Below are 26770 nucleotides of genomic sequence, written 5' to 3' on the forward strand. Positions count from 1 at the left end.
AAAAGTGAGAGATATAACAGCAGATGTTGAGATCCCTTTAATATGAGTTGCTACCCACCTGGCTTTGCATCAGTAATTTCTACAATGTAAACCAAAAATAAAAACACGCCTTTCCTGTCTCATGACGTGGAGATATTAGTTAATGTTGTTTTCTGTGAATTTTCGTAAGAGACATCAGAGCTCCAGCTTCAATTTAACCCTTTTCTAAATCCATCTGGCTCTGAACTTAGCAAAAAGTCCCTCCCTGTCTTAAAGTGATCTGTAAATGACAATTTCTGTAGTACAATGCTAAGGTTTTGTACCGGCGTGCAAAAGGCAGCAGCCCTTTCTGAGCAGATATATGTTTATCAAAGGGCAGCAAAAAATATTACACTAAAGCATTCTGGTTTCATGAGTTGACAATAAACTAAAATCCCAATCTGTTCACCGTCAAAATGGGAACATAAGGGAATTGAAAGCACATATTGAAATACATCTGATAATGGAAAGAATCCTAATTGTGCTTCTTATGGTGCATTCAGATCAAAATTATACAGCTGTACAGATAAAGAGAGGCTCTTTTCATTCTAACATTTTCAGCAACTGATAAAGCACATTTCTTTAGTGGGTTGGGGTTCGGTGATGGTAGAAAAGGGCAGTCGGATATATTTCTGTCAAACTGCAATGAATCAATAGCTTGGCTTGCAGCCTTGAGATATTTTGAAAAAAGCATCTCAGCAGTTTATAATGCTGCAAGTTATGATGATCTAGAGAGAAAACATCAAGCAGTAGCACAGGACTCCTCCATTTGCAAATCAATCTTGGTTTTACTAGCTCCTTCTCGGTTATAAATTATACGTAAAGGTTGGCTGCAATTTTTTTTGCCTCTTTTCAGGTGGTTCAGGGTATAAAATGGAGGGAAATTGAATAGGGAAACCACCTGCAGTATTCCTGCCCAGGAAATGGATGTACTCTTTCTCACCCGCTTGAGAGAGTGTGATGCCTCCCATCCTGCTAATGAAGTTATTAGTCTCAAATAGTTTGCCCAGTTTCTGCCTCTGTCAATTGAAATGCCAACAAGGGAAAGATGGTGGTGGTGGGTGGAAGCAGGTTGAGTAAACGTGAGAGTGGCCTAAGGAACTGCTGGGGGCTCTTGCTTCTTCCAATCACTCTGAATGCAGAGCCAGTGACATATTTTTCTCCCTGCTGCCTCTCTTAAATTTGACACTGCCCATTTCAGGGTTGTAGTGCCATACGACTTCTTTCCCTGCAGTGGTGGACACCACTGGAAGCTCATCCATGCATGCTCAATTAACCTTAATTTAGGAAAATGCAATGGGGGTCAGGGTGGGATCAATGTCAAGACTTGAAGTGTTGCTCTGTTTCCGGGGCAAGGTGGGGGGGGGGGGAGCCCTGTTGATGAATGAATTCCAGGATTCAAACTTTCCAGCCTTCAAAATGGATATCTTTGGGGAGAGATGTAAAAGATAGAAAATGGGATAGGAAAGATACATCCAAACTCTACGACCAAATAAACCATCAGATTAGGACAAGTTGACACCGGTTCAAATTAGTGAAAGGAAGAGTTGGAGCTGATCTTGGGGAAGATCGTCACACAAAAAATGGAGTGGGCTTCCAGATATGATACTGGTGGTAAAATGGCAACATTTGGATAACAGCTGAACAGTGTTGTTTGGGGTTGATAGTGTCTTTCTGGATGGATGGGCTAGGATGGGTCAAATGATCTGTATCTATTAAACGATATCAAAGTATTAACAAAGGCAGAAAGGTTCAAAGATAAAATGCGCCATTTTTAACAAATTTGGACAGGAGGGCACACTTTTCTCTGGTCAGAAATTTAAAGGTGTGCAAAACTGCTATTATAGTTAGAGCGTGCACCGTTACTCCTTGTATGCGTTATTGATACAGAATCATGGCGCTGCCCTGTGATCACATTTTTTATAACGCTGCAATGGGGATCCCTATTCCTACACCAAAATATTACTTTGTTTTGCCCCCATCCCCAATATCTGAAGGACAACTCAATCTGGTACTCGTCAATCTCAAATGTAAGCAATTTTATGCAGTGTTTTTGAATCTTTATAAGCCAGAACTTTGCCCTGCTGTCATGCTTATGGGCCTGTGGGTAGATGGCAGCGCTTTGAGTTCAGTAAAAGGTTGCTTTAGCCTAGTATTTCTCACTAACCTCTTGCTGCATCCAATGTCTACTACTAGAGCCAACAGTTTATACTATATGAGAAGAGTGTGCTGATTGGTTGTCAAGTGGACTCTCATTGGTAGAGGTATTACCATAGAGAATGCACCAGTTGATGGTGTCTGACAGTTAACTGCCAACCATTGTTTGAAATTTAAACCAGACAGCTTAACTGGTCAGGGCACTGAGGAATGAACCAGCAAATGGCTCAAAACACAGTGTCCAACATTAGATATGATTCTACAATTGAACAACATTTGCTAAATAATCCTTAGTGCATTAAGAATTATGCTGAAAACCAATTTAAGACTGTCAGTCGGACTTGCAATTTGCGTGTACTAGAAGCTACATATATTAATACACAGGGTCCTGTTCTTTGTAGACAGAAAGAACATGTACACACATTGCGCCTGTTTCAGCTAAACAAAATAAGTGACAGCCATTCGCTGGTTCATTCCTCAGGGCAATGCCTTGACCAGAGTTAAGCTGCCTGGTTTAAATTTCAAACAATGCTTGGCAGTTAACCATCAGTCACCATCAACTGATGCATTCTCCATGGAAACACCTCTACCAGAGTCCACTTGCCAACCAATCAGCACTCTCTTCTCATATAGTATAAATTGTTGTTCCCTTTACATTTGGCATTCTTGAGACTTGTCCTGACGAGTGTAAGCTGAAAATTTCTCTTCTTTCAGCAATACTCAAATCTTAAAATGGTATACATGCATCAGACAACCCACTCACGAGGTACAAATGTGAAGTGGGCCAGCTATGGACTGAATGAAAAGGGATTGGCCACCTCACCAGAGGTACACAGCAGCAAGTGGTGAAACACCACTGCTTTCACCTAACCCTCTCTTTTTGTAAACTAGTTGAGCAACTCAGTCCTTCAGTTACTGTTATTAGAGGGAGTCTGACAACAGTCTTTCACAAGTGGATTTTATTTTTTGTGTATTTTCTCTACTTTCTTTAAACCTCCTTTACACAACACACCACTACCTAAACCAAGAAACCGGACATGCAGTCAGTTCCATTACATGGGCTGTCTGTAATGATGATTGAAAGATATTCAATTCTGCCTTGCTCTGGGAGATTTGGTTGATTTTGATATGAATCCATTACCCCACATCGCACCACACTACATACCTGACATTGCACATTTGCTGTGTTGGGAATTATGCCACAATCCCATGTCCAAACGCTCTGTGGAACAGGGCCTTGGTACAACACTGTTGTACCTTTCTATGTCTCTTTTATCCACTTTCAATAATTTGCAAAAAATCTATGTCCTATATATTATTTAAAATGACCAGAGAAACTAAATAGGGTGCTTTTAGAAATTTGGCAATAATTAAATTTGGTTTTTGACAAGTTGTATTATTTCCCAATACTGCAAAGTTTCCCAATACCAGACTGCAAAAGTTTCTTTCCGCTATTCACACAAAGCAACACATAGCAGATGCAATGTATAAGGCAATACATTAATGCCAGAATTTCTTTGAAGGCAAAGGACAGCAGGGGTTAATGTTCGATGGGAAGGATTTTTCATACTTGCTGGTAGACAGTTTTGCTTTAAAGATGCAAGATCTGCATTATTTCCTCCTGTACATGGATAAACAGAACTCAAGGCAGAAGTACTGAATCAGCAGAATATGTCACAAATTGAGCCTTTTTCCTGCTCTTGGGTCAATTGTACATTGCTTTACTGCTCCGTCAATGCTTACATTAACATTGAGATGCAAAGGCTGTTCCAGAGCTTCTAAATAGTAATGTTCATGTAACCTTTTGAAACTTGCACGAATATTTTTCCAGGATGTGACCGACAAGATAAAGTCCTTTTAGTGGGGGAGGGGAGGGGGTGTGAAGAATAAGACTCTACCCCAGTTTACAAAGAACTGCATTTTTGTTTTTACAGGAGTTGTAATATTTTCCCATTAATAAGATATTCAACAAGGCTCAAGGATCAAAATGTAGATTCATAATGAATTAGGGGGTAAATACAGAATGTAGTGCAGAGCTATATAGATCAGGAGGGTCTCAGGTTTGATCCCTGACTTGAGTTGAGTTGAGTCTGACCTCAGATGAGACAACAGATGGTGGGGTTACAAATATCCTTCAGCTAGGGAGGGCAAGTAAATTAGTCAGTAAATGATCACTATGCAGTAACCTTTGCTGGAGAAAGGGAATGAGGTTGTTTGAAGAGACCAGAATCGCATTTAGCTGTGGCTCTTTTCATGAAAAATGAGTCTGCTGATGTTCATTGTCTGAACTTGCATATGAAGAATAGCTACTGAGGAGACATACCAGAGTGATCTCAGCACCTGTACACCACGCTCCAGCAAGGGCCAGTGGCTTCAAGAGGGTGGAGGGAAAAATTGTACACCCACCTGCATAATATGGAATTGTGGTGCAGAGCAGGCATCGGTATTCATTAGCACTGGATGGAAAATATCAGTCATTCAAAAAATTCTATTTCCTCTTTAGTTATACCATTTTCTAGTGCACTGAAGCTAGCAATTCAGAAACATGGTCTGCTTTTAATTAATCTATTTTTACATTTTTTTATGTTCATTATTCCATACCCCAGTATCTTCTGAAGAAATAAAAATTGCAGGAATATGGGGAAGGAGAGTGGAAGTAACTTGGGCAGACTCAATGGGCTGAATTGCCTCCTATGCTGTACTTACTATTCTGTGATTTTATAAGGCAGTCAGACCATCATTGCCAATCTAGCTTTGCAACTGGCAACTTTGGTTTCCTCACAATCTTGCTCCTTTTCCACTTGACCTCTTCTTTTCTGCTTGTAAAGTACTCTGAGACAAAAGAGTGCTTTAAAATATAAGTTGCGTGAAGTGGTGGGTGAGGGTGGTTGGCGGACAGGAGGAAGAGGAGGGTTAGTCTGATTTTGGACTAATGGATGTGTTTCTGGCCTTAGTGCAATACATCCCCGCTATAGCTTCACTGGTTGGGACAGAGGCTCAGCACCTGGAGAGAATATCAGCGTGTTGTGGTACTGCATGGGTTGGGTATGGATATCGCATTTGTATGTTGACCCTTGTGGCTTGATAGATTCCAAGTGCATTTTGTTTACTACAACAAATATATCTGAAGCAAAAATTAATTTGTTCTGCATGTTAAAATTTTAAATGAAATATTAAAATAATTGTATTTCCTTTGTGTAACTGATGTATTTTATCTATACTGGATCTGTACATGTTATTTGGAGTGACATCTTTAGCTGCCTTCCATAAATAAAACTGAAACTGAGTTACTTGAAACTGCTAGATGGCAAGTTTATTTGTTTTAGAAATCCAACATTTAAAGGATGACAATCTAAGTAAATTTTCCAAGCTTCAAGCTTTTAGTGTTGAATGTATCATACTGTGTTGACTTAGAAATATTCAGTGGTGTGTGGAAGACATCTGAACTAAATATTTGTTGAGTTCATTCATCTCTATGGCTAAAGGTCAGTTAAAATGGAAACTTTCAAACAACATACATTTATATGTAAAACGTGTATCTCTATTAACTTAATGAAGATCCTTTCCATTGTCTCTCTTCTCCTCTCCATTTCTTCTAACATTGCTAATTTTTTTTCATTCAGTTTTCAGTTCTATGAAAGATATACACCTGAAATGCCACAATCTGTCTTGCGTCTTCACAGTTGCGCCATGACCTGCCATGTAATTCTAGCATTTTCTAGTTTTATTTCATACATGCATGTTCAATGCTTTTTACATAATGGAGTGTCCCAAGGACCTATTCTGGATGAATAATACAAACTGAGCAGGAAGCTGGACATAAGTGAGAGAGGGCCATAACTGCTTAAATAGACTGATGGTGCTTAGCAAACAAATAGAAATTATTGCAGGGGATAGCATTAAGTCAAATTGCACCAGCTCTAAATTTTGTTTGAACATGTCTGGATAATTCTCAAATGAAGAAGTGCTGGAGTTGATAAAGAATGGAGAGTGTAACTCATTGGATTTCAAACATGCTGTATAATGGAGTGATGGACACCAGAGGCATGGAGCCAAAACTAGGAGCTTGCCCACAAGGAAGGAAAGACTAGAGGATGAGCCACTCTGAGCCACATTCATGCATCTTCAAGCAGAGCCAAAGTATTTGCTATCATTATAACTGACCAGCACAGTAATTAAGATCTGGCTTTGAATTTGTGTGTGGGGCAAGTCACATCAACTAAACCCCAGCAGAGGCCCATATAGTCATATAATTAGCAGGAAATTTTAATCCGTTTGTGGTTTGGACATATTTGGGAGTTGTTAGAAAAGCAAAATAAAACTATCCATTCTCATCTAGTGGACTCTCCAATTAAGCTTGTCTCACTGTTACTTCTTATTTTCACTAGAGGTGTTGACGCTTGCTGGGAAATGGTCCCAAGAGTGCCAGAAGCTGTCTGGTATCTTGGCAAAGTGGCCTACATCTACAAGCCAATGCAGCGGGTATCGCGAGACTAATCAAACATGAGGACATACAGTTGAACCTAGCACACACAGCTCAGCAGTGAGAGCACTGATCAATGTTATGTCTCACCAGCTGAATGGCATTGGTAGTTGTATCATCCCAACTGATACACTTGCTGGCATCAACTAACCTAGTCCCTCACTGAGCAGTACATTTATGAACAATAAACAGCACTATCTTTTCTTTGCACTCTTTGGTTTATTGCTGTTTAGCTGTGTGATGTCCGTGCGTTACGCATTAGTTCCCAAAGTTTGAAAAATGAAGTTGCCACATTATTCTTTAATAACTGGGTAGAGCAGGGACATAAAAAAATGCTGCTCTTGGTTGCCAGCTGAGATCAAGGGCTGTGCAGTCAGCACCTTGCAACACTTTTACAAATTAACAATATGCATTTTTTTTTAATGAATCTGCTAAGGTCACCAATTCCCACCGTGGTCATTCTTACAAACTTAATTCTTATCCTGAACAGAAGTGGATTCATCTGTCATTCCAGTAATTTAATCATTTCAGCTTCATCCAATTATCCAATATAATATGCAAATGAAATGAACAATTGCCTTCGCATACTAATTGCATTCATCAGAATAATTAAATCAGAGCAGAGTGGAAAGTGTAACGGAACCATCGTAAAACCCAAGCAGATTCTTTAATTAAGACTACAAAAATTTAATTAGGAACCGTAATCTGCCCTTAAAGTGCTGGAAAACTCCAGCATGATAAGGGGCATTACTCTTATTACAAAGTTTTCCCTTTTGAATCTACACTCGACATCACAGGACCTCTTTCACTTAGCTAAAAGACAACCAACTGTGGCAGATTGCAGCCAACTGCCAGCTCAGTGGAGCATGCTTCCAAGCTAATTATTCAGTGCTCCAAACCTGCCGGCACAATAATCCTTGGGCTACTGTGAGATTTCAGGCTCTGCTACAAACCACTATAAGTTGCATGCTCTGAAAGAAAGGAAGAAAGGAATGCTTTGTGATATATTTTAGGCCCACTTATTCTGATATGAGGGCTGTGAATGCTGTCATTTCAAACTATTTAGAAAATACATTGTCAATGGGAAAAAAAGAAAAGCCACAGTTTTGCTTACTTAATCATCTTGTGCAGAAATCGGAATTCCACTGTAAAATATTGCTGAATGTCTTGAATGACATTATAGCAGTGTAACAAATTTTAAATATCATTCATTCATTAAGTAATTTATCAAGCATCTCCAACCTCCCCTTACCTCCAAAGTCCTTGAACAAGTTGTCACCTCCCAAATCCTTGCATCATTCACAATTCCTTGCTGGGATCTCTTCAATTAGGTTTCCATGCTGCCTGCAGCACTGAAGTCTTGTCAAAAATGACATTCTCTTTGCCTGCGTTGCATTATCACCACTTGTCCTCCTTGGCATTTGACACAGCTAATGAAACCATCCTCCTCCAATGTGTTTCCTCCATTGTCTAGTTCAGTGGAATTACCCTTACTCATTTGTTCCTGGTCAGATCATGTGCAGTAAAGGGCTTCACTTCCAGCCCTCATTTATTATCTTTGAGGCTCCTTAAGGATCTATCCTTGACCTCACCTCTTCATCTACATCCTTCTCTTGGTGACAGAATCCACAGACATCTTGTCAGCATCCACTTGTATGCTGATGACATCAACTCTGTGTTGTCAGACTGCTTGTTCAACATTCAGTCTTGGATAAGACATAAGTGAATCCAGCAAAATACTGATTCAGCTCCAGCCACAAAATAATGCCCCAGACTGAACCAGATTGCCCCAGGTTGAACCAGATTGCTTAGAACTTCGGCACCCTTTTCTATCCTGATCTAAACTTCCAACTCCAAATCCAGATCTTCTGCATCATAAATACTGCTTAGTTCAACCGTGTAACATTGTTCGTCTCAGCACTTGCCTCAGTCCATTTACTGCTAAAACACTCCTCCGGTCCTTTGGCACCTCGAGATTCAACTACTCCAATGTTCTTCTGGCCAGCCACCCTCCTTAAACTTGAGCTCATCCTAAACGTTATTGACAGTATTATATCATGCGACAAGTTTCACATGCCTGTCACATTATCTCATTTCTTTTTATTCTTCCATGCCATGTGGGTGTCACCGGCAAGGCCAGCATTTGTTGCTCATCCCTAATTGCCTTTGAACTGAGTGGTTTGGTAGGCCATTTCAGAGGGGAGTTAAGAGTCAACAACATTGCTATTGGTCTGGAGTCACATGTAGGTCAGACTGGGTAAGGACAGCAGATTTCCCTCCCTAAAGGATATTAGTGAACAAGAGAGGATTTTACAACAATGATAGTTGTTGTGGTCATCATTACTAAGGTTAGCTTTATAATTCCAGATTTATTTATTGAATTTAAATTCCACCAGCTGCCATGGCGGGATTTGAACCCATGTCCCCAGCCTGGGCCTTTGGGTTACGAATCCAGCAACATTACCGCTATGCCACCAACTCCCCATTAGCTCTCAGTCTCCCAGTGCCTCAAATTTAAAATTCTTATCTTTGTGTCTAAATCTCTTCACGGCATTGTTCATCCCCCTTGTAACCTTCTCCAGCCCTACAACTTCTTGTCCCAACAGAGCTCTCCGTTCCTCTGATTCTGGTGCATCATTCCTCCCTTTACCAAAATGCTGGCAGCCGCACCATCAGCTGCCTGGTCATTATGTTCTAGAATTTCCTCCCTAATTGAAACTGAACAGCAAAGTGCCACCTCCAGTGACTTCTGTTATTATCAAGGACTGTAAAAGTGGCCAACAAAAACTTCAGAGGTTACCTAAAGCAGTCCTGAAACTAGTAATACTGATAAAGATCCTAAGTAGTAAGACATAGTTAAAATGAAATATATTTTCTCAAACACAGAATTTAAATCAAAACTGATACCCTGGCGTCAAATTAATTGACACTGTTGGGTGACTTAGCAACACTGGAACACAGGGATTATTGTGGCTTTTAAAAAACTAATCCAGCGATACTGGCATCATTGGCAAGGGTGGCATTTATATCTCAGTCCATAAGGTGGTGATAGGCTATCTTTTTAAACCACTGCAGGTTCTGTCATGAATGTGCTCCCACAATGCTAGGTAAGGACTTGTAGAATTTTGACCAAGCGAGCTACAGCAACTAAGCGATGCACTTTGTTTGACAAAGCTTACTTTGACATTGCCTCCCATCCTATAAGCTCTACCACTGAGAACAACAACAGGGTTATCATGAAAACTCCAGCCCCACATCATCCCGTCTTGGACACAGGTCATGGTTCTTTCATTATCAACGGGTCCAAAATCCTGGAATTTCCCCACTTAATAGCATCATGATAGCATTGTCAACACAAGGACTACAATGGTTCAAGGAGAAGACCTTCTCACAACAACTAGGGAAGGGCAATATCTGCAGCCTTGCAAGTGCCACCCACATCACATAACTAAATGCAAAAACACAGTTGCTATGAGATGCGTTTATGAAACTTCTGGATGCGAGAATAAAACAACAGAGCTGTCAGTGAGCATGCCAGCATCAGACCTTTTCTCTTGGTGGCACTTTGTCTCTGGGAGGAAACAGACAAAATTAATCTTACAAGACTGCTGTCCCCTCTTTCTAGAGATGTACATTCTGCCTCATTTATATAACGGTCTTCCCACAGAGACAGTGCTGCAATACAATTGTCTATTGGGTAGAAAACTCTAAACAGACTGGTGTAATGGTATTCAACTCAAAATAAGCTTGACCTGGATAATTAAAGATAAAGCATTCCATAGGCAATATTTTGCTAACTTCACAGTTTCCAACAAACAGGTGGTTTTCCCCTTGCATACCATCTTCAAAACACAGCTGCCACATCAAGAAATACACATTATACATACAGCAGCGCTGAAATGGAAATTATAACACAATTGTAGACACGCAGTCCATACTAATAAACAAATTTGTGTAAACAGCAAGTAATAGTAATCCCATGATTCCCAACACTGCAAACTCCTAATTGGGATGTATTATACAGGTGTGAGGATTTTTCTGACTGTGAGATGATAAAAAAAGCGAGTAGAACTACTCTAGAGACAAGACAGCTTGAAGCTAAAACACTATTAGCAGAACTCGGAATTGAAATTTGGCACTGGTTGAAAGACAAAATAATGCAAAAATCTGGTTACAGAATAAAAATGTACTTGTTGTGCTTTATACACCCAGGTGTCTGTGGAAGTGGTTGGGGAGTTTGTACAGCAAGCATCAAATGGCTTTAGAATGGGATCACTGATCCACAGTTCCACTGTTCTCCAGCAAAAAGTATTGACCATAACCCAGCTGCCTGGGTTCCTTATCAAGCTCTTGTTGTAATATGATGGCTTTTGCTGGCATGTTGATGCTTTGCTGGATTATTTTGTCACTTCTGAAGTAACAATGTCATAAAGGGCTCCTATTATTTTTTTAGACTCTTATTGGCTGATGTACCTTTACGGCTGGAAACCAGAGGAAATTCCTCATTAAACAGCTTAATAGTTTATTTTGATATTGCACTTAGAAAGCACTGAAATATGAACATGCCTTTTTGCTTCAAACAAATTGCAAGTTTAAAATGATAGCATTGCAAAACAAAAGGAGGAGGCATTGATGAAAGGTGGACTCCCCTGATGCTGTTAAATGCTTTGAATGCACAGCCTGAGAGTGTGGGAGGCAGGTTCAATCAAAACATTCAAAGGTGAATTAGACTGTTATCTGTAAAGGAAGAATGTGCAGGGTTACAGGGAGAAGGCAAGAGAATGGTATTATGCAAACTGCTCATTCAGAGAGCCGATGCAGACATGATGGGCTGAATGGCCTCCTTCTGCACTGTAACAGTTCTGTGATTTTATAATGGTTTGCATAGCTGAACCCTGCACTAAGAAGGTGCCAGGCTTGATTTTTCAGTCTGCGTTGAGTATATGAATCAATGGGAGCTGTGATTGTTTTTCCACAGTCCCTAGTACAATAACCTGCGCACTGATGCTGTTTGGGTTCCATCGAGGCCACTCGGCTCCCGACCTCATTACAACTTTGAGCAGCAGGTACATGGGAGCACCACCACCTGGAAGCTCCTCTCCAAGCCACTCACCATCCTGACTTGGATGTTCCTTCAGTGTTGCTGGGTCAAAATCCTGGAACTCCCTCCCTAACAGCACTGTGGGTGTACCTACACCACACGGACTGCAGCGGTTCAAGAAGGTAGCTCACCACCACCTTCTTGAGGGTAATTAGGGTTGGGTAATAAATCCTGGCCCAGCCAGCGAAGCCCACATCCCATGAATTAATATAAAAAAAGTCAAAGTTAACATTTGTAAACTTTCTAACCTGCTCATCAAACGCTGCCAACTCATGCTGAGTTACAATTCCATGGTCTCTGGCTGTCCCATTGGCATTAAAATGGCGTCACACAGGAGAAAACGTTTAGGAAGCACTGGCCTAGACAATGAGAATTGTTTGACTACAGAAGACTTCCCAGCCAAGCCCATTCCTCAACTGATATCCCTACAAGCACGCTTCCCTCCAGGGGTTTTTAGATAACACACTATCCATCAGGGATCTTCAGATAGCACCCTACCCACCAAGGATTGTTGGATCGTTTTAAAGAGTGGGGATCCTGACTGAATTTCTTTGGGATCACAGAAACCAACGTTAGAGCCCTACCTGCTGCTCCACACCAGCTAACTCTATGTAGAAGGCTGTGGGGGAACATCCCATGAAATTGTTGGAATAACTCACAGAACAAAGACTGTACAAAACCTATAATTTCTGAAGAGCTTTGGAACAGTCACTTTTAATGTTTCAAAACACGTAGTTACTGATAAATATGCAACAGGAAAGAAGCCATGCTTCTACCAATATCTTAAGTCCAGTTGCAAAAACAAATCTATGAAATTAATAGTGTTACTCACATCCAGATGTTTTTGGGACAACAATACATACTTCTTCAACATAAATTAACAGGTTATAGTGTTTTAAAAGATATGGAATAAAAATTGCTAACTTTTAAGTATAATCTGCCTTAAAGTGTTGTTTAATGTTTTCTTTTTCGCTGTTGAAAACTCTTCTAAACAGACATGCTAACCTTGGGCAGGCACAAAGTTTGCTGGGTTTTTGTACACTAAAATTACAGGACTCCACTTCCCAGTGTTGCCTATGATTCATTCTGTGTTAAAACAGCCCACTGATTGATTAATCCTGTCAGAAACCATGACATATTTAAAAACCTTGAACATCAAAGAGTGCAAGAGTACTAATGTAAAAGGGGTCATACATCTGATCAGCCTTCCCCTCCCCGAAAAAAGCAGCGAAGAAAACTGAGATAAAGACAAATGGATAGAATGCAATCCGTGACAGGAGGGAGTCAGAAAAGGGAAAAAAAACTTATTACATCGTCTCATATCTATTGATTTGCTTATCTATCCCAAGGCAATGGCCATAGAAAGTGGACTGTAGCTTAGTTCATGGATTGAGGAGGATGTGCGGTACTGAGGGATCTGGAAGGGATGACAAAAGAGGTGGGGGGGGGTTGGGGAGGGGGGGGGCGCGCGGTGTGGGGCTGTGCACCGTACTGTTGTGTTGGCATCAGTAACTTTAGCAAAGCAAATGTCCCAAAAGTTCCTCACAGTTGGATGAGTCAAACCCCAAGTGTGCAAAACAGAAATTAAGAGAGGGGCTGAAGGCACTATGGAACATGTCAGTTTTAAGGAGGGTTTTGGGAGTGAGATCTAGCACAGGTGAGGGGTTTAGCAAAGGAAGCCCAAGAGTGTGGTGGCTAGAAGGCTGATGGCTCTGACATTGATGGTAGGACAGGGGATGGACAAATGCAGAGAGACCAGAGTTGGAAGGGCAGAGGATTAAACTTAGGCACAAAGCTGGAGGGGGCTGCAGAGCTAGGGAGCAGCACAGCCACAGAGTGGTTTGTAGATGGAGCACTGAAGTTGATGCACTGAGATAAGAAGTCAATGGAGATTGGTGAGGGGAGGGCTGACAGGCAAGTGTAACTTTGTGCAGAAAACGACTGTGGGTGGATGTATTCCGCAGTTAGGGAAAAATAACTCTGATTTGCTAATGGAATGTATGTCAATCACTCATTGAACAAAAAAAGTTGTTCCACAGAACTGGAAACAAACGCCCTTGTAAATTTCATCCCAGATTCTAATCTCAACTCAGCAAGCATGACCCCGGCCTTCCTGTTGCTTGCCATTTCAATTCACTATCTTGCTCTCAATGCCCACATTTCTGTTCTTGGCCTGCTACATTGTTCCAGTGAAGCCCAAAGCAAACTGGTGGAACAGCACCTCGTTTTACGATTAGGCACTTTATAGCCTTCTCGACTTACGAGCTCAACAACTTCAGACCATGAAATCTGTGCTCCATTTTGATTTTTTTTTTCACAACTCCTTTCCCCCATAGGACCAGTCTGTAACTTCTTATGTTTTGCTTTTAGAGAGTGCCGACCCTTCCCCTGCTATTAACACATTCTGCTATCTGACCTTTATGTCACTATTAGCACCTGCCTTAGTCTTTAACACTATCATTACCACTCCCTTTGTCTTGTGTCCATGACATCTTAATCAAATCTCTCCAGAGCTCCCAACTATCCTTGACCTTCTATTTTGCTTCACCCCCTCTCTTCAACAGTGTGAAACCCATCACCTCTCTTCAGCTATGTAGAAGGTTCATACGGACTCAAAATGTTAACTCTGTTTCTCTCTCTCCACAGGTGCTGCCAGATCTGCTGAGTTTTTCCAGAATTTTCTGCTTTTATTTCAGATTTCCAGCATTTGCAGTATTTTGCTTCTATTTAATCTCAGCTCTTGCATGGGTGGAATTCATCAAGGATAACTTTCTTGTTTGGATCATGACCTTAAGTTTAAAATAAAGGAATACACCATCTCCATTTCACCTGTGATTCATTTTACTTGTAGCTTAAAATGAAATAAAAATTTTTTTTTTGATATAATGGTATGGAAAAGGTGAATCCAGGGCACTACTTTTAGATAAGCCTTAACGGAAAGTCAAGGTGGCCCAGGTTTAAATTGGTGAATGGCAAACTTTCAAATGACAGGAAGTTCTTCACATAAAAAGTGATCAGCACAGGAAACTGTAATACACCAAGTAAAAATAGTGAATCATCCAGGAGACAATTAAACCGACCTCTCTGACCAAGCTTTGTCACCTGTCCTAATATCTCTTTACGTGGTTCCGTGTCAAATCTGCATGATAATGCTTCTGTAAACGCCTTGGGATGCTTTTACTACATTAAAAAGATGCTATATAAATGCAAGTTGTGGTTGCTGCTGTAAAGGAGAGATGTCAGATTTTCTACATAAAGATGAGTTAAAATGGATGAACTTACCCTTTGGTAGGTAAACATGCAGCAATTTTGTGAATGAGCCAACGTGGTCAAGAACAATCATGTCTCAATCATCATCTGACTGATGTGCTGAGCCCATACAACCCCACTCAGGGAAAGTAGAAACACCAAGAGCTCCTCTTTCACTCCTATTATTTTTCACTAATAAAATCACATTAGTTATTTAGTGCTTGCCACTGAATGTTTATACAACAGCAAAAAAGGTAATATAATTAATGAATATATAAATTTTAAGAGGGGCTAGAATTAGTCTTTTAAATATATAAAAAGTTTATGCATTCAATGAAAATGCTCCACATATTCACTTTCCAGCTTGGATTAATGAACGATTCCTGTCTCAGCTGTTCTGAAGGGAACAGCAGCAAAAAAAAAAGGGAGAATCCTGGAATTAATTTCTACATAGTCAGCAGAAAAGTCTGATTGCGATCTGGGAGTTCTGCAATGAGAATTATATGTTGAAACTCTTTCTTTAGTGTGTAACTGAGCTGAAGAGTACTGCCAAAGCTGATAGTTAACAAATTCTAAAGCAAACAAGATGAAAAGGAAACAAAAAAAGTGAGGGAAAATTAAAGTCGTTATTTGAAAGATCAAGGGAAACATGTTATCAATGGTGTTGGAAGAGATGTAGAATCTATCAATGGCAGTTCTAAACTATCTATTAGTTTGGTAAAACAACCAGTGAGCAAAGCAACGTTAACCATAAATTTAAAAAAGGCAGGAGGAGGAAAGAGCCATGAGTATTTCATATGTTTGTTCTTCCCCCACCTTATCATTTTTTTCCTCTCCTGAACTTATGTGCGGAATATACTTGCATCGAATTACACAGAATTTGCAGCAGAGAAAAAGGCCATTTGGCCCTAATGTTCTATGACAGTTTTGATGTTCCACATGAGCCGCCTCCCACTCTATTTCACTTAATCCTATCAGCATAACTTCAGCAGCACTTGTCCCAGGATCTAGAAGTAATGGAGCAATATTTCAACCGCTGGCATCTCCGCCAAACCCAACGAAGGCCAGAATTACAGCTTTTAATTCAGCAGCTGTCTGGCTAACAATGAAATCCTTTTGCAGCAAACCGGTCAAGAATTAACCATGCCTGGAAGTCACCTGGAACCGCAGCCTAATGCAGTGTGAGCAACCGGAAAAGGTCACAGCAAAGACCAAGGCCAGAGTAAACTTGTACCTGAAAATTAGCAGGCACCAGATGGGGATTCAGTGCACGCGTACTTTGCATTTTTAGCCTTGCTCTCGTATACTCTCGAGCCAGAATTTTACGCTGGTTGTGTGGGCAGGCACCCGACTCAACAGCGTGTGAAAAGATGTCAGGTGCGTGCCCCGACGTCATTGGGCACTTGTGCGATATTTCGCTCGGTGGGTGCGCGCTGCAGTCGGAAGCACGCCCACCGACAATTAAACGGGCAATTAAGCCTACTAAGGAAGCAATTGAGATCGATTTTACGTGACCCGCCCACTTATACGGTTGGCGGACGGGCCAATCGGCCATTACATTTTTGCTGAAACCTCGATCCAGGGCGGGATGAAACGTCCGGGGTGAAACATAATTAAAAAAATCTAGGGACTGATGTTTTTTGAGTTCTGCTGTCAAGTGCTTGAATATGCTGCACAGACACAGTTTGGTGAATTTTCTTCTTGTCATTTCAGCTGCCCAGGTCTGCAGCTCCCTGAGGAAGTTCCGCAGCAGCTGTCTGCCTTCGGGAAGCTCGCCAGAAGTCCACCCACGCCCTCACTTTTGTCGGCGCCCGGCCTCTTCCTGCCCCCTCGGCAACGCTGAGGCTTTCTCAGTGCGCGTTTCACACTGGCTGGCGCGGGGCGAAATTTTCTCAGGTTGTTGGAAGCAGGTTGGGAATTAAGTGGGGTGCTATTCAGGTTGGAGGGAGCACATTCATGCTGCTAACTTGTTTGGTTGAAGAAGTGGTCCACTACCTCTTGTCTTTTGAGAGATTCACCTCACTACAGATCCTGCAGCAGGATCATAGACAAGTTGGTGGAGTGGGCAAATAGGTGGCAAATGAAGTTCAATGCGGAAAAGTCTGAGGTGATGCATTTTGGTAGGAATATAAAATGGATAGGCAATATAAAATAAGGGGGGAAATTTTGAAGGGGGTGCAGGAGCAGAAAGACCTGGGTGTATATGTGCATAGATTATTGAAGGTGGCAGGACAGGTGGAGAGAGCAGTTAATAAAGCATATAGTACCCTGGGCTTTATTAATAGGGACATAGAGTACAAGAGCAGGGAGGTTATACTGAATTTATATAAGATACTCGTTAGATCTCAGCTGGAATATTGTGTACAGTTCTGGGAAGGATGTGAACACACTGGAAAGAGTGCAGAAGAGGCTTACAAGAATGGTTCCAGGGATGAGAAACTTCAGCTATGAGGATCAGTTGAAGAGGTTGGGACTGTTGTCCTTGGAGAGAAGGCTAAGAGGAGATTTGATAGAGATGTTCAAAATCTTGAGGGGGCTGGGCACAGTAGATAGGGAGAAGCTGTTCCCGCTATTAAAAAGATCGAGAACGAGAGGGCACAGATTTAAAGTGATTTGCAAAAAAGCAAATGTGACACGAGAAAAAACTTTTTCACACAACGAATGGTTCGGGTCTGGAATGCACTGTCTGCAAGTGTGGTGGAGGCATGTTCAATTGAGGCATTCAAGAAGGCATTAGATGATTATTTGAATAGAAACAATGCGCAAGGGAATGGGGAAAAGCAGGGCAATGGCACTAGGTCATAATGCTCATTTGGAGAGTCGATGCAGATATGATGGGCCGTATCTTCCCTGCTGTTAATATTCTGTGATTGTGAGGTAAGATTGAGAGGCATGGAGATCAGCCTTCCAAGATCTCCTCTCCATTCCTGTGGTTGCTGCAGCTTGAAAAATCAACTGCTTGCAAGCTTTTCTGAAATGAGCTGGTGTTCCTTTAATTAGAAATAGTTCCTTTGACAGATGTATACTTTATCCCACCCTTCCTCCTGAAATGGTTGGGAATCTGCAGGCTGGCTGCTAACAGCAACCACAAACCACGCATACTGAGGGGTCCAGGGATTGAAACAGTAAGACTCCACCCTGTGTATCACTAGGTTACTTAACTGTGGAGAGCAACAAACCCAAGCCTGATCTTATCCTCATTCTGCTGTTATACACGCTTTTCAGCAGCAGTCACTGGGTAACAAGAACCCCAGCACAGGCCACATAGAGATTAGAAACCTTTTGGTCCCTGTAGCTCATTATTGAACCATCTGGTCCCTTCTGACTTTTAATTTATTTCCATATAACCTGCAGGAAAAGTCTCTTCCTCACTGATTATAGTTAAATGCATTAGTAGAACAAGAGAACCAAATTCAATCCTTGACAAGTAAAATATGATGCTGTCTTTGGCAAGGAAATAAATTTCAACGTTCGGAGATTATTTTTAAAAATTCCTGACATACAATAAGTTACGGTACACTGCATTTCTGCTCATTTCAAAGGGTTAGGATTTTAGCTGCTTTTACACGTTGTCACTGAAAGAGATGGTCGATGAAAAAATATGCTGAGAGTTACAAGTAGATGCAAACATATACATACAGCTGCACACTTCAATTATTTTCTACCCAAGAAACGTGCCAAAAAAACAATTAACAAGTTTCAAGCAACTAAGAGCAAGAATTCGGTGTTCAAAGTAGACAAGTTGAAAGCTGACTACTGTGTCTGGTGGTCATGATACAAGAATTAAAGGCAGGTTCTCTGCTGCACCCACCACTTAACTCCTGTTCTTCCTCTGTGTAACTTTCAACCCTGCAGCTGCCCAACTGAAATCCAGCAATTGGTTAAAACTTACTTGTAGTTTTTAAATTGTTTGACAGCAGCTAAGGCTTTCTGGTGTCCATACCTGCAAACCTTTCTCTATGGTTATAAGTGACATCTCCCCCTCCCCTGCAAGGAAATTAGTGGTTTCAGTAGCAATGTATTAATCAGAAGGAATCAGGATTATAGGTTTGCGACACGAACGTGAGTTAGGGCTTTGGGTATGAGACGGGGAAGAATCAGGGTTTCGGTTTTGGGAAGCAGCAGCAATCACAATACAGGCAAATTTGAATTTTTGCCTTATTAAGATGGATTAATTTCGGTCTTATATGTATCAAAATTTTGATAGCCAGAGAGTGAAGGATAGAAACATAGATTCATTTAGTAGATTGTATTTACAATGTATAAATTACATATCTTGCACCTCCAACACCACAGCCCTCAATCAGTCTGCTCCTATATAAGCACAGGTGAGTTCCCAAATAATACCCTCCAAGTGAATACAATTAAAGCCCGATTGATATACAATTAACAATCTGCTGGAAATACGGCAAGTAATCTAAATCGAAATAATTAGATGTTAAACAAGGCTCTGAATTTGTTGCCAATTTCCAACATCTGTGTGGTGGTGGGGGTGTGGTCTGCTCAATTATAGAGCATAATCAAAATTTCACTGTAAACAGGATGGTGTATAATTTTTGAAGTTTAACATCATGTAGCAGGAATAGTTCTGCTAGTAGAGAATTGACTCCAGTGTGTTATGTTTCTTCTGTCAAGTACTGGATTTGCTGTAGCACATGTAGAATTTCTTAAGTTTCTTTCATCGAAAGCTACTTCAAAACCAGAACTTGAACATGATCATTAGACCTGAGTTTTGTCTGGCTCCTAATTTTTCATATTGCAGAGGCTCCACTGTGTTAATGTGTAAGGTATTCATTAAGTCAAGTTAATATTTTACTTTTTTGGTCACATTTCTAACAATTTGCTGTTATTGATAACTCCAAATGATACACGTGCTGCTGATGGCTGCTCAGTAGTGTTAACAACATGGAGTTCTGGATTTACATTTTCTATCTATCAGAGAATTGCCGTTGAAAACAGAGCAAACCATGGGCCTCCACTCCTTTGGATCAGCAACAATTGGTTACCCAGTACAACATAAAATAAGGGAGTGGCACTTGTATAACATGAGCCTCCACCTCTGAGCTGTAAGAGCAACATAAAATCACTATTTGAGTTTGATCAATAAAAAATACCATGTTCAAACTTATTAAGCAGTTTGCCCCAGTCGTGGTCTTCCAACTAACAATGTCTCTGGTATACAACATTTAGTGTCCAAATATGGCACGCAAAAGAGGGAAGTGCAAAATATTTTAAATAGGACAAGTAGAATTGCAGAAATCCAGTTAAGTTCTCTGCAGGAGTGCACTACAATCCTTTCGTTTTTAACTAGAACCGCATAAAGATTTGTATGGGTGTTAATCACCGAGCTCAACGGATGACTTGAACCACTTGAGGGGAAATGGACTTAACACTCAGATTTCAAAGCCCACTGACCCATGCAAACTGGGATTCGCAACCAGAGTCAATCTGTTGGCTTGAATGTTTATGAATGTTTTCATTCATCAGGAGCCAGGAAAATACAAAGCCACTATTGGGCAGTTGCATAGTATAGGCAATGACATGTCTGTCCTGGGTGTGTTGGAACTAATTAAAAGCTTCATGTCATTGTTAAAACACTGTCTTTTTTTGTGTAACTTTAATCTGGATTGTGCAAAAGCAGTGTGTGGATGTTTGGTTAACTGAAAAGAAATCCCATGAACACAGCACAAATTCCAATCCAATGCAACATATTTACAGATGAAGTCAGCCATTCGGTCCATTTTAATATGTCCATCCATAAAGAACCTAAGGTCCACCTATTTCAGCATTCAATTGTCTTAAAAAGATTCCAGGATTTTCACTTCAATTCCTATTCCTGGAAGTCTATTCTCTGCATTATCATATGTTCTGTGAAGAAGAATTTTCACACATTGTTCTAAATTTACTTTTTTTTATTAGCTTGAGCTTACTCTCCTTGACCTGCTCTTGCAATTTAATGTAAACGAGTACAGTAAATTCACACAGTCCCCCAACATTTTCTTAAAAAAGAAAAGTCCTGCTAAAATACATCAGGTAAAAAATATATAATAGTTTATGTTTTCCACCTTCATAAGCCAAGGAACAAGTTCACACTTTGTCTTCAAAGTAATAACCTGAATTGGGTTTTTCTGTCCTACATAGTGCTCTTTTTGCTGAGGGTTTGGCTGTGAACCTGATACCTCGGAACTGGAGCTGAACACAGACCATGGGTTGAATTTTCCCCCTTCGGGGGTGTTATGCAGGGGCAGGCAGGAGCGAGCGCCAACCCGATCGGCGCTCCTGATTGGGTCCACGCCAGCATTTAATGTGTGCACTCCCTGTGCGTGGTGGTGGTGGTGGTGGTGGTGGTGGTGGTGGTGGTGGGGGGGGGGTGGGGGGCAGGGGAGGGTTCCGGGAGTCAGGGCCTGCACTTGTTTGCGCAGAAATTTCCCTGAGCACCTCTAACTTTTAAAACATGTCCCCTCATGTGACAGTGTCACATGAGCTGGGACATGTCGATGAATTTTTAAAATAATTTTTATTGAATTTTAAAACATTTCATGAAACCTCATCTCGCCCGTGGATGAGGTTTCATGAAAAATGCGAAGGCTGCCTGGGCTCTTCTCCTGCCCGCCAACCTTAAAGTTGGATGGGCAGCTCATTTAACTGCTTTAATTAGTTTTTAACAGGCCTTAATAGGCCTTTGGCAATTCGGCGGGCGCACAGCTGAAAATCTAAATGCCGCGCGGTGACATTGGGACACCTGCCTGACGTCACCGCGCACCACTTTACATGTTGGCGAGGGGACCTCGCCCCCGCTCCCTGACCGGAAAGTTCTTCCCCATGTTAAACAAATAGATAGGAAACTCGCTCTGCAGACCTAAATCGATTAGGTTTTGAATACTGGTTTGCCTGTACTCTGCCAAGTGTATTTTTTTTGTTTTTGTCATGCCTTCCTCTTTATTTTCAAGTGAACGATTGGCAAAAGAAGCAACGGAGACATGAGGAGAAACTTTTTCACTCAGCGAGTGGTTAGGATCTTGAATGCACTGCCTGAGAGTATGGTGGCGGCAGGTTCAATCGAGTCATTCAAGACAGAATTGGGCTGAAAAAGGAAGAATGCGCAGGCCTATGGGGATAAGGCGGGGGAATGACATTTCTCATGAATGGGTCAGATGGCCTCCTTCTGCGCTGTAACAATTCTGAGATTATGTGGGTTTTATGTACATATACGTAAAAATGAAACAGCTTAAAAGAACTGTGATAAATTTTGATATGCATTTTTCTTGACTTTTTTTGCTTTTGAGTATGTGTTTGTATATAATAGCTTGCTCTGACAATCTAATAGGAGGAATTTGTAAAGGTTAGATCATCAGAAGATTGAATTAATATCAGTGATAGTATGGTCATTGGTCCAGGGCAGTGCATCACTGGAGCTCTTGATACTAACCACACTCCATTATTCAGGCAAGTTGTGATGTCATTCATCCTAACTTTTCAACCAAAACAAAAGAGACATGCATTTCAACAACACTTGATTGCAATTGAAAATGCTTTATGTACCGTACTTTGGGATGTTCTGAATCATAAAAGGCCATGGATAAATACAAGCATTCCTGGAGAAGTAAATACTAAAACTGGTTTATTCCAAGGTTCCTAGGAAGAGCTTTGAATTCTTTTCAGCCTTTTTTTTTGAAATAAGATAACAAAAAAATTAACAATAAAAGACAAAAAGGAGAAAGTGAAAATTATGAATATTAAAAACTGTCAAAGGAACTGATAGCAAAACAATTACTTCATTGCAGCAAATCAGTTAAAAATACTATGACAATCTTTTAGGCTAAAATCACTGCTGGTATTTTGTTACCATCGATGGGGGAGGCTGTCACTCTTTTCTTTTGTGTCCCTACTGCCCTGTTATTATTGCTTACCTGATTGTCAGGATGGTTTACGGTAAAATATCCCACGCAGACGATGACCTCATGCAGCAGGTCCTCACAGGTATGATGGTAACAGTACCACAGCAATGAGCTGACAATATGGCGGAATGCCAGAGAGAGGCCCTCAGCACCGCACACAGCCTATTGGAAAGCGGATTTGTCCGGGGTGGGCGGGGGGGGGTAAAGAGAGAGAGAAAGAGAGAGGGATTGTAAATCAAACATTGCCCCAGCTGAATAAGGAAGCTCATGTCCATGTTTGCAAGTGGTTTATAAACCACACAAAGTCCAGGCTGACACATTAATCTTCATTTTGAAATTAGAGAAACTCCATTGTTAATTACCTCTAAGGCGACACGCCCTTTGTCTTGTGTTCATGACATCTTTGTCAAATCTCTCCTGAGCTCCCACCTAACCCTGAACTTCTATTTTACTCCATCTGCTCCGCCCCACCCCTTCTTCAACAGTCCAAAACCCATCACATTTATCCCTCTTTTCAGCTCTGAAGAAGAGTCATACAAACTCAAAACGTTAACTCTATTTCTCTCTCCACAGATGCTGCCAGACCTGCTGAGTTTTTCCAGCACTTTCTGCTTTTATTTGTTATTCACCTATTTGGCTGATTTTTCATTTTCCTGTCAGATACTTTTGCCCCACCCTTAATTTTCTCTATCCTCCCCCCACCTTTTGAAAGCACCAATTCTTGCAGAGGTATTGTTCTATCGGCATTAATTGCCTTCTCATGATTCCTGAGTGCTGATTCTTTATTTGTACACCTGACCAGACAACACAAGGAAAGGCAACGCAAGGCAATGCACTGAAGTCTGTACATACCAAATACTTGCACGTGTGATACCTTCCAACAGGTATCATTGGATAGTGATTAGGAAAGTTAACTTTCTGGGTGATGTTTCCTAGTTGAGGGGTGTTAAAGCCAATTGCTGTACTTTTACTGCTGCTCTGACTTGTGTCAGCGAACTCAACAAAGACTCGGAATAAAGCCAGGGATCTTCTAGTCCAAATGAGTCAGTGCTGCACTCAGCAGTCATGGGGAGCGCACTGCATTACTTCAACAGTTTGCAAGTATTTCATAACTGACATAAAATTCTTTTTACAATTCAATTCACAGCAGCAGGAACAAAGTGCATTTATACAGCAGCTCAAACTCCAAGCATCCCGAGGTGCTTTACAAGAATGCAGTGGCGGCAGGGGGATGGGCAGTTGAGATGGATGGACATTAAGGCAAGGAGCAAGGATAGGAGAAATTTGGGGAAGATGATTGAAGGCATTGTTAAAGAGGTTACGGAACTTCTGAAGATGGTGACAGATAAACCAAGGTGGAGATGTTCTAGAGTGAAGAGCCATCCGGATGGGGAGAGGGCAATGCACAATAGACCAGAGGTGGAAGAGGGGGAACTGCCTGGGCTGACACAGTTGGTGAGCACAGTAGAATACACCAGTGCCATTACCATTGTTCTACATATCATTTATAAAAGATAGTGCTCAGTTAAGGTATACAGTGTACTTGCACACTACCATAATTATAGTGCGAATGTTTTTGCTGTAACTAACAGCAATTGAAAGAGAGAGAAATAAATAGGTACATTTTCCTACAAGGGGATTGTGTGTGGCTTGCTGGCAGCGAATGGATCGCTGTGTTTTTGGGGGAATGTGGCTGGTGCTCACCTTGTTATGACTGGAGGTCAACTACCCATTTCAAAAACAAACCCAAAGTACAGGTCCTGTGCTTCTGGAAGTCAAGAGTTAAGATGCTGGAAATTACTGTAGTGCAAGGGTCTGGTACATGCAGGGTTAATGTGGGACTGAGCACAGTTCCAACCACACTGATTTAAGAGAACATGATCCGCACCTAGGGGTCAGTCTAGTGTTGGACAGAGCCATGTGCACAAACAAGCATGGATACAGCTCCTAGCTTAAACCCTTTACTGTATATATGTGCACAGTTCTTGTAGTTAATAACTATATACAGTTAACCTTCTTAAGGCTACGAGGGCTTCATTAAGACTTACTGCATGGTATCCAACATACTACAACACTTACTAAAACTAAAACTTTTGTTGAAAACCTATTAGAACTAATTCTTCTGTTCAGCCCAACTTAGTGAGTACCAGTAGTTTTAGATGTTGCCTGGCACCATGCTGCATGGGCCCAAGTGGTACTACTGCAATTCTTGTGCAGAATAATGCACCTAAACAAGCACGTTAGAGCACTACAAAGAAGGAGAAAGCAATAAAGGAAGGACATTTAGGAGGGTGGTGGAGACAGATCAAAGGCAGAGTTGAAGAGATTTTATGAGGTTTCAGAAAATAAAAGGACAGAGTGGTTTGGGAGCAGAATTCCAGAGGGCAGGAATGATGTGGCTGAAATACTGCACAATAAGAAGAAATGGACACTGGGTGTAGTGAGGAAACAGCAATCTGGGGTTAGATAAACTGACGGTGTATGCAGTGGTGTATAAGACTGGAGATTGCCCAGTGGGTTTGAGGAGGAGAATAAAGATCCATAAAGTTGATTTCTAGGGTGGAGGGAACTTGGCAAAAACAGGTTAACAGCCATCATACTGGGCTTCAGAAACCTGGTTAAGATACAGGTATTTACTTATGCCAAACATTTTATTCATTAGGAACCTTTGTCAATTAGCACCATTTTTTGCATTAGCTAATGGAATATATTGATATAAATGAAATAGTGCCATTTACCATGTTTTGGACGTCTCTATAAATAATGAAACAAAGGTCTTTACGCAAAAAACTTGCTTCACCAATATTTAGTGCTGGGAAGAATGCCTTCATTACTCACAAAGTATGCTTGGCACTGGCTCCCATTTTAATTGCTCCTGTCCACCCTGTGCTTTGACCCAGTGCCCCAAGTCTAACCCTTAATGATAGCAGGAAGGCAGAGGTCTTGAATGTTTGTGTACAAGAGGACAACTACTTATTGATGACCCTGCGTTTCCTCAGGGCTCCACAGCACAGCAGAAAAATCTGGAGCTGTTTAATACTCACTGGCATTAGAGAGTGAACAGCAGTAAATCCCCATATTATATTTATAGAACAGGTGATATTACAAGATGTTAGTGCTGTCAGTGGGATTTCAGAGAGGGGCAATACAATAATTTTTTTTTTAGTATTTATTTGAATGGGTAAGTGTATCAAAGAACTGGAACAAAGGTGGGTAAATGGAGTTGAGGTACAGATCATCCATGATCTCACTGAACAGCATAAAAGCCTTGAGGCTACCAAATGCACTTTCCTGCAGGAGTCACGTAAACTGCAGCTAAGTGTGTGCTTTTCCCCTTCCTCGTTTAGGGTTGTGGAGGCCAATTATAGCTACCAGAAAAGCCAGCATAGGCCAAAGTGCGAAACTGGGACATTTCTGACCTATACAATTCATCACCACACCTAATAGTTTATATTAGATTAGTTTAGATTTAAAGAAGAGGAAACATCCAAACTCCAGAAACAGTCATAGTTTCAGGTAGTTAATTAGTATCTCAATTGATCTGCATGCAATTCACAGTTAACAAAACTCATCTCACCTGAAAAGTGGGAAGATCCAAAAATGCAAAACTGTTTAGAAAGCGAAGACTCTGGATCGCGACATGAATGGTGTGCTGTGGGTAAGTTTCTGCAGGCGTGGTGATGTTATGGTCCGGGACTGTACCGTGAAGGAGGATACAGTAAAGCATGTTGAGAACGCCAACCAGCTCTGTAGACTGTAGTGCTGTGATTAGTCCCGTGGGGTCTTGCCTTTTGTTCTCAAATATACCTTGTGATCTGCCAAAACAACAGGTTAACTGATCAGGGTGAAGGCGTATCAGGGAGT

General features: G+C 41.1%; 1 protein-coding gene across 3 annotated transcripts in view; it reads right to left on the reverse strand.

Moving 5' to 3' along the window:
• scaper (S-phase cyclin A-associated protein in the ER) overlaps positions 1-26770 on the reverse strand; it is a 291693-nt gene that overhangs the window by 16764 nt on the left and 248159 nt on the right. For all 3 annotated transcript variants that reach the window (XM_078532314.1, XM_078532315.1, XM_078532313.1), the window contains 2 exons: positions 26484-26721; positions 22919-23068 (listed from right to left, as the gene is read on the reverse strand). In XM_078532314.1, the coding sequence (XP_078388440.1) occupies positions 22919-23068; positions 26484-26721 (388 nt within the window). The remainder of the gene's footprint in view (positions 1-22918; positions 23069-26483; positions 26722-26770) is intronic.

This window comes from Cetorhinus maximus, chromosome 30, assembly GCF_964194155.1.
Source record: "Cetorhinus maximus chromosome 30, sCetMax3.hap1.1, whole genome shotgun sequence".
Classification (NCBI taxonomy): Eukaryota; Metazoa; Chordata; class Chondrichthyes; order Lamniformes; family Cetorhinidae; genus Cetorhinus; species Cetorhinus maximus.